This window comes from Pongo pygmaeus, chromosome 1 (genome assembly GCF_028885625.2).
Source record: "Pongo pygmaeus isolate AG05252 chromosome 1, NHGRI_mPonPyg2-v2.0_pri, whole genome shotgun sequence".
Classification (NCBI taxonomy): Eukaryota; Metazoa; Chordata; class Mammalia; order Primates; family Hominidae; genus Pongo; species Pongo pygmaeus.
Genome location: NC_072373.2, coordinates 5,802,154 through 5,818,688, shown reverse-complemented (window position 1 = coordinate 5,818,688; position 16,535 = coordinate 5,802,154). Strand labels below are relative to the sequence as shown.

Here is a 16,535-nt window from a genome sequence, read left to right as displayed (position 1 = left end):
ATCCATCTGCTGTCAAGGAACGTTTGTGTTGTTTTCAGTTTGCAGCTGTTGTGAGTAGTGCTGCTATGAACATTCTTTCATCTGTTGGTGTGTATGACACAAATTTAGGTTGCATATGTATGTTGGATTGGAATTTTTGGTCTCAGGATATGTCTGTGTTCAACTTGAGTAGGTAATGACAGCCTTCCAAGGGGTTTTATCAGTTTACACTCCTACCCATACAAGGGGTTTTATCAGTTTACACTCCTACCAGTAGTACATGAGTTATACCTTTGCTCCATGTCCTTACTAATCATATAGTATTGTCAATTTTTCTGGGGAACTTATAGTGCTATCTTGTGATTTTCATTTGCATTTCCCTAACTACTAGTGTGATTGAGTATTGTTTCATACATTTATTGTCCATTTGATGCCTCTTTTGTGAGCCGCCTATTCAGATATCCTTCTTCTTATTTTTATTGAGGTATGTATCTGACATATTTATTTGGGGAGGTCTTTATATACTCTGAATGCAAGCCCTTTGTCAGTATATGTATTATAAATATATATTCCTACGCTGTGGCTTCACTTGTAACTCTCTTGATAGTTTGCTTGCTTGGTTGCTTTGATGGCTAGAACTTCAGTTTGTTTTCCTTAATTATGCAGTTGTTTTTTATGTCCTTTTAAAAAAGTTTTTTTCCAACTACAGTCATGAAGATATTCTTCTACATAGTCTTCTAGAAATTATAAGTTTCACTTTTTTTTTTTTTTTTTTAAGATGGAGTCTCACTTTGTCACCCAGGCTGGAGTGCAGTGGTGCGATCTCAGCTCACTGCAACCTCCACCTCCTTGGTTCAGGCAATTCCTCAGTCTCAATCTTCCAAGTAGCTGGGATTACGGGCGCATGCCACCATGCCCAACTAATGTTTTTGTATTTTTAGTAGAGATGGAGTTTCACCATGTCGGCCAGACTGGTCTCGAACTCCTGACCTCAGGCAATCCACCCGCTTTGGCCTCCCAAAGTGCTGGGATTACAGGCATAAGCCACTGCACCCTGCCTTTTTTTTTTTTTTTTTTTTTTGAGACAGAGTTTCGCTTTTTTTGCCCAGGCTGGAGTGCAATGGCACAATCTCAGCTCACTGCAGCCTTTGCCTCCCAGGTTCAAGCGATTCTCCTGCCTCAGCCTCCCGTGTAGCTGGGATTACAGGCACATGCCACCACGGCCAGCTAACTTTGTATTTTTAGTAGAGACGGTGTTTCATCACGTTGGCCAGGCTGGTCTTGAACTCCTGACCTCAAGTGATACACCTGCCTCGGCCACTCAAAGTGCTGATGCAAGCACCATGCCCAGCCTATGGTTTTACTTTTTGCATTTAGATCTACAACCTACCTGGAATTTATTTTTGTATATAGGGTCATAGTTTGTTTTTTTCCTATGTGTTTATACATCCAAGCACCATTTCTTGGAAAGGTAGTCCTTTGCCTTTATGATAGTACCTTTCTCCTAAATAAATTGTCCATATATATTTGGGTCTATTACTGGACTGTGTTTTAGTTAATTGCACTAATACTATACTGTCTTGATTGTTATAGCCTGAAATCTGGCAGACCAAGTCTTCCAACATTGTTCTTTATCCTTTGGCCTTTAGCATTTCCAAATACAGTTCAGAATTGTGAAGTTCCAAAAGTCATTTTGGGAATTTGATTGAGATGGCTTTAAATTATAGATTATAGGTCATTTGAGAATCAACATTTTATGATATTATCTAATCCTTGTAAACTGCATATCAGTCCACTTATTTGAGTCATCTTTAATTTTTGTCAATAACCTTTCATAGTCTTCTGAGTAAAGGTTTCATACACCTTTCATTAGAGTTATTCCTGACTTTTTACTTTTTATGCTATCATAAAGGACACATATCTTCCAAATTTTTATTTTCTAACTCCTCATTGCTAGTATAGAGAAAAACACATGAGTTTTGTATTTTGATTGAATGTCACTTTCTTTTGATTAGTGTTAGCATGGTATATTTTTTCCCTCCTTTTACTTTTAACCTATTTGTATCTTTTTTGAAGTGAGTTTTTATAGAAAGCATATAGTTGGGTTTTGCTTTTTTATCCAGTCTGACAATATTTGCTTTTTTTCCTCCCTCCCCCACCAAAGGCAGGGTTTCGCTTTTGTTGCCCAGGCTGGAGTGCAATGGCATGATCTTGGCTCACTGCAACCTCTGCCTCCCAGGTTCAAGTGATTCTCCTGTCTCAGCCTCCCAATTAGCTGGGATTACAGGCACATGCCACCACGCTCGGCTAATTTTTGTATTTTTAGTAGAGACGGGGTTTCATCATATTGGTCAGGCTGGTCTCGAATTCCTAACCTCAGGTGATCCGCCTGCCTCGGCCTCCCACAGTGCTGGAATTACAGGCATGAGCCACTGTGCCCGGCCATATTTGCTTTTTAATTTGGGTATCTAGACCACTGACATTTATTGTGATTATTTATACAACTCAGTTTAAATACACCATCTTGCTATTTGGCTTCTTCTTTACCCATCTCTTATTTGTTCCCCTTTATCTCTTTTTCTGTCTTCTTTGAATTTTTTTTTTTTTTTTTTGAGATGGAGTCTCACTCTGTCGCCCAGGCTGGAGTGCAATGGCATGGTCTTGACTCACTGCAACCTCCGCCTCCCAGGTTCAAGCAATTCTCCTGTCTTAGCCTCCTGAGTAGCTGGGACTATAGGCGCATGCCACCACACCCAGCAGATTTTTGTTTTTGTAGTAGAGACGGGGTTTCACTATGTTTGCCAGGCTGGTCTTGAACTCCTGACCTCGTGATCCACCCGCCTCAGCCTGCCAAAGTGCTGGGATTACAGGCGTGAGCCACTGTGCCTGGCCATGAATTAATTATTTTTATGATTCCCTTTTGCTTTTTTTTGTTGGTCTGAAAAAAATCTTTAGTACCAGTATTCACTTGATTGCTCACTTCAGAAACCCAGGATTATTTTTAGTGTATTTTTCTCTCCTATATCTATTCTGTCATAAAATTCTGTCAGTTTTTCTCTTAAATATGTCTATACTAAATCCTTTCTTTTTAATTCCTACTGCTTGATTGCTTTTGTTCATGTGCTTATCTCTTACCTATGTATTTGTAATTACTGGTTTCCCTTTCTTCACACTTCAATTATGATTTAAGACTCAATTCTGATAAAAAGTTTTGAGTGGCCCACCAGTGTTTCTTCTAGAGGGAAAGTACAGGAGACATGTGTACCAAATAAAAGTCTTGATATTTTTATTCTCCTTGTGGCCCACCTTTACCTATTTTGCCCATCTCCAACCACCTCTCCACCTCACATTTTACATTCTAGCGATACTGATCTACTTACTTTCCAAACATGGTTTGGACAGCTTCTGTGCCTTCTGCTCTACTGGAAATTATCCTTCAAATCTTAACATTTCCTCTGTGAGGCCTTCTTTACTTCTCTTTGGCTGGATTAGGAGTTCCTTCCTCTCTAAATTTTTCAGTTTCCATATACTTCACTAGAGCAATTTATGAACAGTTCACCCTTGAATAATATAGGTTTGTATTGTGTGGGTTCACTTATATGTGTATTTTTTTCAAGAAATGTATCAGAATTTTTTTTGAGATTTGTGGCAGTTTAAAAAAACTTGCAGATGAACCATGTAGCCTAGAAATAAGAAAAAATTAAGAAAGAGGTATGTCATAAATGAATGAAATATATGTAGCTAATAGTCTATTTTATCATCTACTACCATAAAATATACACAAATCTATTGTAAAAAGTTAAAATTTTTCAAAACTTAGGTACACTGTCACTTACAGACTGTACATGGAGTCATTCTCAGGAGGAATGCAAAAAACATAAAGATGCAGTATTAAATTATAACAGCATAAAGTTAAATGTAGTACATACTGTGCTACTATAATAATTTCATAACCACCTCCTATTGCTATTGTGGTGAGTTCAAGTGTTTCGAGTGTCTGCTTAAAACATCGTGTGACACCAGTTAATCTCTGCATAAACAGTTTGTCTTTCCAGTAAATTGCATATCACAATAAAAAGTGATCTCTTGGTGGTTCTCGTGTAGTTTTCATCATGTTTAGTGCAATGCTGTAAACCTTGAATAACACCATGAGGCCCATACAAAGTGCCACTAGTGATGCTGGAAGGGCTCCCGTGAAGCAAATTCATGACATTACAGGAAAAAGTTACATTGCTTGATATGTTCCATAGATTGAAGTCTGCAGCCCCATTTCAAGTCTGTTGCCCCATTTCAAGATAAATTAATCCAATATAAGGACCATTGTACAAAAAGAAAAGGAAATTTGTAAAGCCATCACTGCAGCCGTGCCAACACGCACAAAAACTTTGTACTTTTGCACAATGTTTTGTACAAAGTTTGCACAACGTTTTGCACAAAGTTTTGTACAAAAACTTTGTACTTTTGCACAATGTATTTTTATCTGTCATGGAAAATGCAGATTTTATATGGGTACAGGATTTCTATAAGAAAAGCATACGTGTAGACTCTAATATAATTTGAGAAAAAAAAAGAAGTCATTTTATGACAACTTAAAACAAAAGGAAAGTAAAGGTATAAAGCTGGAAATTTTAATGCCAGCAAAGGATGGTTTGATAATTTTAGAAAGATATTTGGCTTTAACAATGTCAAGATAACAAGAGAAGCAGCTTCTGTTGACCAAGAGGCAGCAGACAAGTTCCAAGATGCCATTATGAAAATTATTTAGGAGAGGCTGGGTGTGGTGGCTCACACTTGTAATTCCAGCACTTTGGGAGGCTGAGGTGGGCGGATCACCTGAGGTCAGGAGTTCAAGACCAGCTTGGCCAACATGGAGAAACTCTGTCCCTACTAAAAATACAAAAATTAGCTGGGCATGAGGTCACGTGCCTGTAATCCCAGCTACTCGGGAGGCTGAGGCACGAGAATCACTTGAACCCAGGAGGTGGAGGTTGCAGTGAGCCAAGATTGCACCATTGCATTCGAGCTTGGGTGACAGAGTGAGAATCTGTCTCAAAAACAAAACAAAACAAAAAAAAGGACGAAAATTATTTAGGAGAAATGATATCTGCCTGAATAGGTTTTTAATGCAGATGTAAGTGCTCTACTCTGGGGGAAAAAATGTCACAAAGGACATTTATTAGTAAGGAAGAGAAGTGAGCACCAGGATTTGATACAGGAAGGGATAGGCTAACTCTACTGTTTCGTGCAAATGTACTCAGGTTTATGATCAGGATTGCCCTTATCTATAAAGCTCCTAACTCACGAGACTTGAAGGGAAAAGATAAACACCAACTTCTAGTCTTTTGGTTGTGCCACAAGAAGGCCTGGACAATGAGAAACCCTTTTCTATACTGATTTCATTGATACTTTGTCCCTGAAGTTAGGAAGTACCTTGCCAGTAAGAGACTGCCTTTTAAAGTTTTTTGATATTGCACAATGGCTCTGGCCACGCAGAACCCCATGAGTTCAACACTAAGGGCATCAAAGTGGTCTCCTTGCCTGCAAACACAATGTCTCTAATTCAGCCTCAAGATCTAGGCAGTCATAAGGACCTTTAAGGCTTATTACACATGGGTACTCTATGGAAAGGATTTTCAACACAATGGAAGAGAACCCCAGTAGCAAGAACATCATGAAAGTGTGAGAGGATTACAGCATTGAAAATGCCGTCATTGTTGTAGAAAAAGCCATGAAAGTCATCAAACCTATAACAATGAATTCCTGCTGGAGAAAACTTTGTCCAAATGTGGTGCATGATTTTATAAGATTTACAACAGTCTGTCAAGGAAATCATGAAAGAGATTGTGGATGTGGTGGAAGAGGTTGGGAGTGAAGGGTTTCAAGATAGAGATCTTGGAGAAATTCGGGAGCTAATAGACACCACACAAAGGAATTAACAGAAGATGACTTGATGGAGATGAGTGCTTCTGAACCAGTGCCAGAAAATGAGGAAGAAGACATAGAAGAAGCAGTGCCAGAAAACAAATTGACATGAGATAATTTGGTAGAAGGGTTCTGATTATTCGAGACTGCTTTTGACTTCTTTTATGACGTGGACCCTTCTATGATATAGGCACTGAAACTAAAGCAAATGGAAGAAGGATTGATATCATATAGAAACATTTTTGGAGAAATTAAAGAGCGTAACAAAGTGAGACAGAAATTACCACGTGTTTCCATAAAGTTAACTAAGTTTGCCTGCCTCTCCTGCCTTCCCTCCTAACTCCTCCATCTCTTCTGCCTCTGCCATACCTGAGAAGACAAGACCAACCCCTCCTTTTCCTCCTCCAACTCAGCCTACTCAATGTGAAGATGGTAGGGTGAAGGCCTTTATGATGATCCACTTCCATTTAATGAATAGAAAATACTATTTTCTTTTCCTTATGATTTTCCTAATAACATTATCTTTTCTCTAGATTGCTTTCTTGTAATAATACAGTATATAATACATATAGCATACAAAATATGTGTTAATTGTTTATATTATTGTTAAGTCTTCTAGTCAATAGTAGGCTATTAGTAATTAAGTTTTGGGGGAGTCAAAAGTTATACATGGGGCCAGGCACAGTGGCTCATGCCTGTAACCCCAGCACTTTGGGAAGCTGAGGTGGGCAGATCACTTGAGCCCAGGGGTTCGAGACCAGCCTAGCCAACATGATGAAACCCCATCTCTACTAAAAATACAAAAATTAGCCAGGCGTGGTGGCACACGCCTATAATCCCAGCTACTTGGGTGGCTGAGGCACAAGAATAGCTTGAATGCAGCATGTGGAGGTTGCAGTGAGCTGAGATTGTGCCACTGCACTCCAGCCTTGGCGATAGAGTGAGACTCTGTCTCAAAAAAAAAAGAAAAAAAGTTATACATGGATTTCCAACTGTACAGGGGTCAATGCCCCTAACCTCCATGTTATTTAAGGGTCAACTGTGATTGAAATTCTTCATTTTTCTATTCCTTTCTGGGATATTTTATAAGTAAGTTCCTTGCAGTTCAAGCCACCTTCATCTTAGATACACAATAAATATTTGTTGAATGAAAGAATAACTGGATACCAACAGAGGCTTGTAGGAGTTAGTCTATCATCACGTGATATAAAACTTTACTTTTGATCATTCATCTAGCACATATTTATTATATGTCAAATATTCAACAGCCACAATGAAGGATTCTAATAAGATTTGATCTTTGCCCTAGTGGACCTTATGGGTTACAACTGTTTTTCCCCAGAGTCACACTTTTAGGGATAAGACCTGATATATGCAATTTTGAAAGACAAAGAAAATCAATTTTATGACTCAGCAGTTCTTTGCAGGCATTCACACAATAAAAATAGAAAATTTCAGGTGGACTAGGGAAAATATTTTCTAAGAAGACATGTTTCCCGCATGTTGGGTAAAAAGAAAAAAATTGAGTTTAATATTAAAAATTAAAGTTTACTTATAAAATACAGGACATAGAGAAAAATGTACTTCTATTTTTCTTTTCTATAGGAGAAGCTAAAACTTACTTATGAGGAAAAGTGTGAAATTCAGGAATCCCAACTGAAGTTTTTGAGGTAAAGTGAAATCGTCCATTTATATTCATACCAAAAGCATAATGATCTTAAAATATATTTGAATGTTTGCTGAACTTCTAGTTTTAGTCATTATCAGACTTACTTGATGACATTTTATATACACTTTAAAAAATTTCCTCAGATTATTAAAGGATAAAAGGGCCTAAAATTGAGTTCTTTTCCAAATCACATTCCCATTTCTTCATCAGTTGTAAAATATTTGTGTTTTCTTGTAGAAATAAGAATCACGGCCGGGCGCGGTGGCTCACGCCTGTAATCCCAGCACTTTGGGAGGCTGAAGCGGGCAAATCATGAGGTCAAGAGATTGAGACCATCCTGGCCAACATGGTGAAACCCCGTTTCTACTAAAAATACAAAAATTAGCTGAGCGTGGTGGCGCACGCCTGTAGTCCCAGCTACTTGGGAGGCTGAGGCAGGAGAATCGCTTGAACCCGCGAGGCGGAGGTTGCAGTAAGCTGAGACCACGCCACTGCACTCCAGCCTGGCGACAGAGTGAGACTCCATTTCAAAAAAGAAATAAGAATCACTAACTGCTCTTGTAGAAATTATGATATTCAAGAAAAATAATGAAAATAAAGCACTTTAGTTTTCAAATTATTAGTATTTTTTCTCTGTAGTCTTCATCTAATTTTAAAATTGCAATGATAATATAATAGTTTGAGTATTTGTATACATGATGAATTTGAGTATATATGACAAATATTCATGTACTTTTTATAGAATCTATCTATTAGACATCCCAGTAAGACCTATATATTATAGATTAACCATTAGTGATTTATGTATAATGAGTAGAAAAAGACAGCAGGAATTAATATTTTTGTTGTTAAAGATTATTTTTAAATAGTAGTAATGAAGTAATTTTAAATCAAATAAACTTTGAAATACTGTTTATAATTTTATTTTAATAAGTCCGATTTGAAATTTTAAAATCTTCCAGGCCATATCCTATCTAGAGACATAACTAGAGTAATACTAAGAGCCAGAACTCAGCTGATTGTGGTGGCTCACGCATGTAATCCCAACACTTTGGGAAGCCAAGGCGGGTGGATCATTTGAGGTCAAGAGTTCGAGACTAGTCTGGCCAATATGGTAAAACCCTGTCTCTACTAAAAATGTAAAAATTAGCTGGGTGTGGTGGCACACATCTGTAGTCCCAGCTACTCAGGAGGCTGAGGAGGAATCACTTGAACCTAGGAGACGGAGGTTGCAGTGAGCCAAGATCATGCCACTGCACTCCAGCCTGGGTGACAGAGGGAGACTCCATCTAAAAAAAAAAAAAAAAAAAAAAAAAAAAACAGAGCTAGAACTCATAGCTTTCACCGTACATGCTCGTTTATTTTTTAAATATTCTTATGTTTTTCATAGATTACCCTGATTAGTTTTAGGATTTCTCTAGAGATTTTTACTTTTTTACAAAGAAACGTTAACATTTAAAAAATACTCTAATTTTTGCTTTCATGCTTTTTGTCCTATTTTATTTTATTTTGATTTTTTTTACAACTTGATTCTTCAGTTTTTAAAGTGATGTATTTCTAGATCATTGTACTGAAGGGAATGTGACTTATTTTGTCTCATTCAGAATCCATATATTTCATCTTTAATTACATTAACATACCAACTTGTAATGAACTAGACTTTGTTCTCTGAATCCTTCTGTTTCTTCATTTTCTTTTACTATAATTTAAGATTATTTAAAGAGGCATTTTCATAAATAAATAAAATCAGTCTTCTTTTCAACTTTTCTTTTTAACTTTCTCTTTTGCCATTTCTAGTAACCAAATCTACTTGAGTGTTTTGAGTTTGGAGCTGACCAAAATTAGTAATGGGGACCCTTTGACTTTGGAATGTGCTTCCCAAGTTCTTTTTATAAAGCCTTTGAAAGTCAGACGTTCCCTACATGATACTGAAAAAGAAAACTTATCATGTTGCTGTTATTATTTTGGGGATAGGGTAGAAGCAGCTCCTTTTTCTTCCCCTCAACTTTGGAATGCCATTCCAAACTTTTTCTTTAACCCTTAGATTGCCTGTGAGTCTTTTGTGCCTCTCCTGGGTTGCTTGAAATCCCCCAAAATCTCAACGGTTGTCTGACAGCCAGGCTGTTGCCTTCTCCTCTGTGACAGTGAGCCAGTTAAGATGGCCACAGTCCCTGAGCATGGAGACTCTGACAATGACAACAGAGAGTAGACAGAGATGGAGATAAAGTTCCTGCCTTCAGTAGTCTCATTTTTCAGCTAGAAAGTTTTTTTTTTGTTTTTTTTTGTTTTTTTTTTTTTAAAGTACAAAAGAACCATCTAGGCAAGGAAGCTCAGTTGCCAAGGTGACTTTAGCGCAGCTTTACTGGGATAAGGTAGGAAAATACAATCCATGTACCAGTCATTTAATCCTTAAAAAGTCACCTTGGAGAAAAACCTCATCCAGAGGTGAGCTGATAAAGTAAAAACAAACAAAAACTGCACCCACACCCACACTCACACCACCCCCACCCCCACCATTCCCCAGCCCTTTCTGTAGCAGTCTGTATGTTTCCAGCTAATAGCTACTACCCCTGAAATCGTATGACTGGCAAGTTCTATGTAACTTCCTTCTGTAACTTACTTTCTTTTGAAACAGATCTTTGTAGAAGTTCGTTGTTAGATAATTATCTATCTAACAGTAATGTTTTCCTCCTGAAGAAAAATGGGCAGTAATAAACTAGTCAAGGATAAAATCCCATGTTTTTTTATGTAAACTTTTAAGACACTCTAAAAATTTTAAGAGATTAATGCTTGAAATAGGGTATTTTCCTCACCTCAAGTGTGTTGTCTTATATTACCCCACCCCTTTTTTAAGGAAAATGATTTGGGATTTATATTTGGAATTTTATTTTTGTTTTGTGGTTAATATAACATTAATGGAGGTTGGATCCTGGGACAAGAGAGCCAGTATCAGGCAGATTCTAATCTATATTAAAATCTTACAAGAACTTAAGCTAATTATGTAATTTATTCAAGTCTCATCATATTCAATGTGTCAATTAGAATCACCACACCAAAGTTTCAGGGTCGTGGTAAAAATTAATAAGGTATTGGATGTAAACTAAAGCATAAGGTGAACACCCATAAGCGATAGTAGTAGTTAACATTTTGATGATTCATTTTAAAGTCATGTAATTTTACCTGGCCATTTTCTAGAATTTTTTCACCCTCTTTTTAGGAACGACTTAGCTGAATATCAGAGAACTTGTGAAGATCTTAAAGAGCAACTAAAGCATAAAGAGTTTCTTCTGGCTGCTAATACTTGTAACCGTGTTGGTGGTCTTTGTTTGAAATGTGCTCAGCACGAAGCTGTTCTTTCCCAAACCCATACTAATGTTCATATGCAGACCATCGAAAGACTGGTTAAGTAAGTATGCTTCTACGCACGGAGACTTTGGCAATATGGAAAATTCTGCCTTTAAAGGGGCATTGTGTTCTTTTAGCCCTATGCTAAGTCACATGTGATTATTGTTAATCTTCAAATACAATGGATTTTAAAAGGTTCCTTCATTGTAGCTTCCTTGAAGACAAATGGGTAGGTTCTGCCATGTCACCATGTCACTTTGAACAGAAACCATGCCACTTTGAACAGATAATAGTATCTCTTGGTTTCAGTCCATCTTCCAGTGAGAGAACTGAACTAGACAGTTCCTTACAATTCTGTCCAGTTCTATGAATCTATGATTACAAATCTAATACTATTCTTAACAAAACTGAATGTAATAGAAATTCCTTTGGTTTTGCCATATCTTGGATTTTTCTGCTGTACTTCAGGTAGAATGAGTTATTACCACATCTTCATCATGTGTCTGTTGTAAGGAATATTATAAGGACCCACTGTATCCCACTATTGATATTTGAGGGTTAACTGAGAACAAGTTACAGATGACCTTTTGTGTTGTCCAAGTTTTCATCTAAGCTGAGTGAAACAATTCTCTCTGTACATCTGTTTTGTTCTGTTTTCACTATTCCAGAGGAGACCTTTTCCTGTGAAAATTTTATTCAGTGGAAATTGAGAATTATTATGTAATATAGAACCCAGTGGCAGTTTATAGTGTATGTTCTTCCATGTCCCCTACTTTTCTCTGTGCTCAGTGTCACCTCTCTCTATCTCCTGTGCTCACTTAAATAACCCCAGACCACTTCCTTTTAGAAGAAGTCTCTCACCAGCTCTGCCCCATTTTGTCCTCAACTGACTTACGTTCCTTTCTTCTGTGGTCATTAAGATCAGACCGATTTTGCTCCATGTCCTGACCTTCAACAAATTCCTTTTCTTTTCTGAGCCTGGCATCTTCTGTTGTTTGGAGGAAAGTACCTGCTTCTTGAGATTTAAGACCTTTCTGGGATTTTACTAAGGCAGGTTAGCCTGTGACCAGAAGTACTGCTTTTGAAACTGACTGCTTGGGTTCATATTCTGGTTCTACTGCCAACTTACCATGGAACCTTGCAAAAGTTACTTAACCTTTTTGTGCCTCAATTTTCTCATTTTTAAAATGGTGACATAAGTACCTAACTCATAGAGTTACCTTCAGGGGTCACTAGAGAAAACCTATGTAGTGCTTAAAACACTTCCTGACATATAGTAAATGCTCAATAAATATTAAAACCATTCTGTACCTTCCATACTCCCAAGAATGATCAATATGTCTTGTAGCTGTGGTTTCCACACATGGCTGACCCACTCAGGTGGGGGGTGGGTTGCTGTTGTTTTTGAGTTGAGGTCTCACTCCATTGCCAAAGCTGGAATGTAATGGGACAATCATAGCTCACTGCAACTTTGAACTTCAAGTGATCCTCCTGTCTCAGCCTCCTGAGTAACTGCAGACATGTGCCGCCACACCCAGCTAATTAAAAAATTTTTTTTTGGTAGAGATGGGGTCTCACTGTGTTGCCCAGGCTGTTCTTGAACTCCTGGCTTCAAGTAATCCTCCCACCTCAGCTTAAAGTATTGGGATTACAGGCATAAGCCACCACACCTGACCTAACCTACTGATTGTTATATGAACATAGAATTTCCAGTGTAGACTGACTGGTAGTTTTTTTTGTTTGTTTGTTTTGTTTTTGTTTTTTGAGATGGAGTCTCTCTCTGTTGCCAGGCTGGAGTGCAGTGGCGCAATCTCGGCTCTCTGCAACCTCCGCTTCTCGGGTTCAAGTGATTTTCCTGTCTCAGCCTCCCCAGTAGCTGGGACTATAGGCACCCACCACGATGCCTGGCTAATTTTTGTATTTTTAGTAAATACAGGGTTTCACCATGTTGTCCTGGATGGTCTCGATCTCTTGACCTCATGATCCACCTGCCTTGGCCTCCCAAAGTGCTGGAATTATAAGTGCCAGCCACCACGCCCGGCCCGACCAGTAGTTTTTATGATCTATACTGCTTGGTTCTGTTTTTGTTAAGTATTTTAAGTATTCAATATGTTATTAATTTATTCATATATACTCAATATAACTATTAAATATGTATTAACTATTTTCAGATACAACGAACAAATGTAGTAAACATTTATTATATGTCAAGGACTGTGCTAGACAATTTAAGAACATAATTTTTAAAAATCTTAAAGCATTCATGAGGTAGATATTATTACCCCCGTTTTATAGCTAGGGAAATTGGGGTTCAGAGAAGTTAAAAATTTGCCTGTTTATATTTGAAAAACAAGAACAGAACTGTACCTTACAAAAATAAATTCATGGTAGTTTAAAGGTTCAGATGTAATTCAGACTATAAAAGCTTTAGAAATAAATATAAAAAATATCTTATAGTTGTGGGTTATAGTCCTAAGGATGACGTGAAAAGTGGAAGTCATAAGGGAAAAAAAGATACATTTGTTTCTATTAAAAAATAAATTCCTTACAATAAAACATTACATATTCAGTTAAAAGGCTGAGAAAAAATATTTGTACTATACATGACAAAAGACCGATGGAATAAATTTCCTTTGAAACAAACAAAAAGGACAAGCTGCCTAGTTGCAAAGTAGGTAAAGAATAGAAATCAGGGAGCAATAAAAGAGGAAGATGTCAGCATATGAGAATGTATTTATTCTATTAGTATTTGAGGAAATACAATCAAAAAAGAACAACCCATCAGACTGACAAAATAGAACAAGATTGATAATTTCAAGAGTTGGGGAGGTCATGAGTACACAAGTATTTTCACACTGCTGGTGGGTTCATAAATTGGAAATACTTTGGAAGTAAATTAGTACTGTCCATTCATATTCAAATTGTGCATTTCACTTTTCAAAATCTACCCTCAAGAAAAAAACTCATGTACATGCATAATGGGGTATGTATAGGGAATGCTTTTTGCAGCATTGTTTATAATTATGTGAACAACCTAAATATCGTTCAAAGGAGAGTAACTAAACATTGTTTAGATAAACTATGACATTTTGTGCATAGTGTGTAAAACGAAAGTAGTTCTATGTGTATTAATGTTGGACAATCTCCAAAATATATTGTTGCAAGAAAACAAAACAAAATGGCTAAAGATACATCTAGTATGAAACCTTTTATATTTTTTAAGTCCATATACAACCATACTACATTTTTCCCCTTCGAGGTTCATAGATATGCACAGAAAAATATTTGAAAGAGTAAACACCAAATATTTAACAGAGATTACCACTAGAGAGGTGGACGAAGGCAATGAAATTGAAAGGGTGTCAAATAGGCCTTTAACAATATTGGTAACTAATTTTGCAAGGAGAATATCGTTTAAAAATTAATTTTAGAAAGAAGAAAGCATATGAAAAGTTGCACATAAAAAGAGGCAGAGCTTAAAACTAGGTAGTCTAGCAAAACTAATAAGCCAGGCACCATGGCTCATGCCTGTAATCCCAGCACTTTGGGAGCCTGATGCAGGAGGATCACTTGAGGCCAGGAGTTTGAGACCAGTCTGGGCAACATAGGGAAACCCTGTCTCTACAAAAAATTTAAAAATTAAAAAAAAAAAAAAAACCAACAGATAACAAATTATTATGTTGCCTTTTATATTATCCTTCTAGATTATGAAAAAATATTTTTAAAGGAAGCTATAATGTTTCGGTTACTTCCAAGCCTGGCAGTCATTCAGAAATTAAGATTCTTGATCAGTTATATATTCCTTTCTCTCTATCCTAAATTTGAGCTTTTAGCCTCTTAAAGTAAATGTCAACCTACTTAGTTCAATTTTCTGCCTTGTCAGCATATCACTGTCTCATGTTCTGCTTTAATGACAGAAAGGATATTAAACCTATTAACACTGAACGGTTTCTGCTTTTATTGTCAGGGAATTCTTTTTCTGTATCATTCTCTTGGCCTAACTTACTAATGTAGAGTGCTGGATATTGAGTGCTATGCTAACTTTGAAGAGTGTCCAGCACCTTTTGGGTTTGGATTTCTAGTTTTATGTATAGTTGGAAGCCTGACCCCTCCATAAACTGTTATCATATTAGCTGAATGACTTTAACATGGAATGTTTAAAAATGATACCTTAAATATGATAAATCAAAAATTTCCTTGTAAATGTGGTATTGTGACAGCAGCTTTCAGCTCCTTTGTTGCATCCTTTAGCATTTACTATTTTGAATATATATTCATGACATAAGAATGGCTTGATGGCTGGGCATGGTGGCTCACACCTGTAATCCCAGCACTTTGGGAGGCTGAGGCAGGTGGATCACTTGAGATCAGGAGTTTGAGACCAGCCTGGCCATCATGGTGAAACTCCATCTCTACTAAAAATACAAAAATAGCTGGATGTGGTGGTGCACGCCTGTAATCCCAGTTACCTAGGAGGCTGAGGCAGGAGAATTGCTTGAACCTGGGAGGCGGAGGTTGCAGTGAGCCAAGATTGCGCCACTGCACTCCAGCCTGGGCAACAGAGAAAGACCTTGTCTCCAAAAAAAAAAAAAAAAAAAAAGAATGGCTTATACAGTTGACAAGGAGGGGATCAGGCATGACTTGGAGACTAGGCCACCCATATGTTTCTGTGGTTTCTTAGGACTCAAGGACTTTTTGGAGAATATACTTAACAACTGTTGATGACATTGGATGTATTTTGACGTTGATTTGAAGTCTTCATATTGTTTCTGACCTTTCGCCTTTCACTTGGCCTCTTTATGCCGTGAGGGAGGTAGGAGCAACAGTCGCCTCTTTTTCTTGCTTAATGATCGAAATAGCTTCACATGGTAATCAAGATGGAACTGCTTAAATTCCTTTCTGTAGCTCACAGTACCTTGGAGAAGTTTCACTATACTTTTCAAAAAAGAGAAATGATTCCAAGGGTACTTTTGTGGGGCTTTAGTCCAGGTTGTGATTTTGGAGTGGATCATTGGCCTGCTCTGCATAGTTGGCTTTAAAAGACTACAGCAGGAACTTCCCAGAAATGAGGAACAAAGAACTGTTGTAGTCAGCCTTCTAGACTTTCTTTTTAAAAACGGTGTAGTAACACTTATTAGTGATGCCTAATAATGCTTAAAATTAATAATAACTGGAGTAATTTAGAAATTATAAGACATTTCTTAGCCACTCCACATTTCAAGGTGAAGCTCATGCATATACAGTAGACCAACTCTTTTGCTTAAACACTTGGCTGAGATTGTTAAGGGACTTTCTCAGTCCTTTTGGCCCTGATTGCTGTGCTAAGTTTCTTAAATATTACATGCTCATTAGTGCATGTAAGTACGTGCTTTTCACCCCAGAACACTCATGATCTTTACATCATCTTTCTGCCTCAGCTGCTCTTTCATCTGGATCATGGAATGGTGCAGGGTTAACACAGTGTTGCTGGCTTTGCTTCAAGAAGCTCCTTGAATACATTCATCAACACATTCACATGGTGTTTCCAAGCACTCACGGAACACTTGCCATGGAGGATGGTAATTTGGAGAACTGCCCTTTCACTCTCACATTGATATGCCACATGTATCTGTACAGCTTC

At 37.4% G+C, this 16,535-nt stretch overlaps 1 protein-coding gene across 4 annotated transcripts in view; it reads left to right on the top strand.

Moving 5' to 3' along the window:
- Positions 1-16,535, top strand: part of SDCCAG8 (SHH signaling and ciliogenesis regulator SDCCAG8) — a 245,311-nt gene that overhangs the window by 41,908 nt on the left and 186,868 nt on the right. For all 4 annotated transcript variants that reach the window (XM_054501145.2, XM_054501156.2, XM_063667996.1 and 1 more), the window contains exons 7-8: positions 7,507-7,571; positions 10,788-10,976. In XM_054501145.2, the coding sequence (XP_054357120.1) occupies positions 7,507-7,571; positions 10,788-10,976 (254 nt within the window). The remainder of the gene's footprint in view (positions 1-7,506; positions 7,572-10,787; positions 10,977-16,535) is intronic.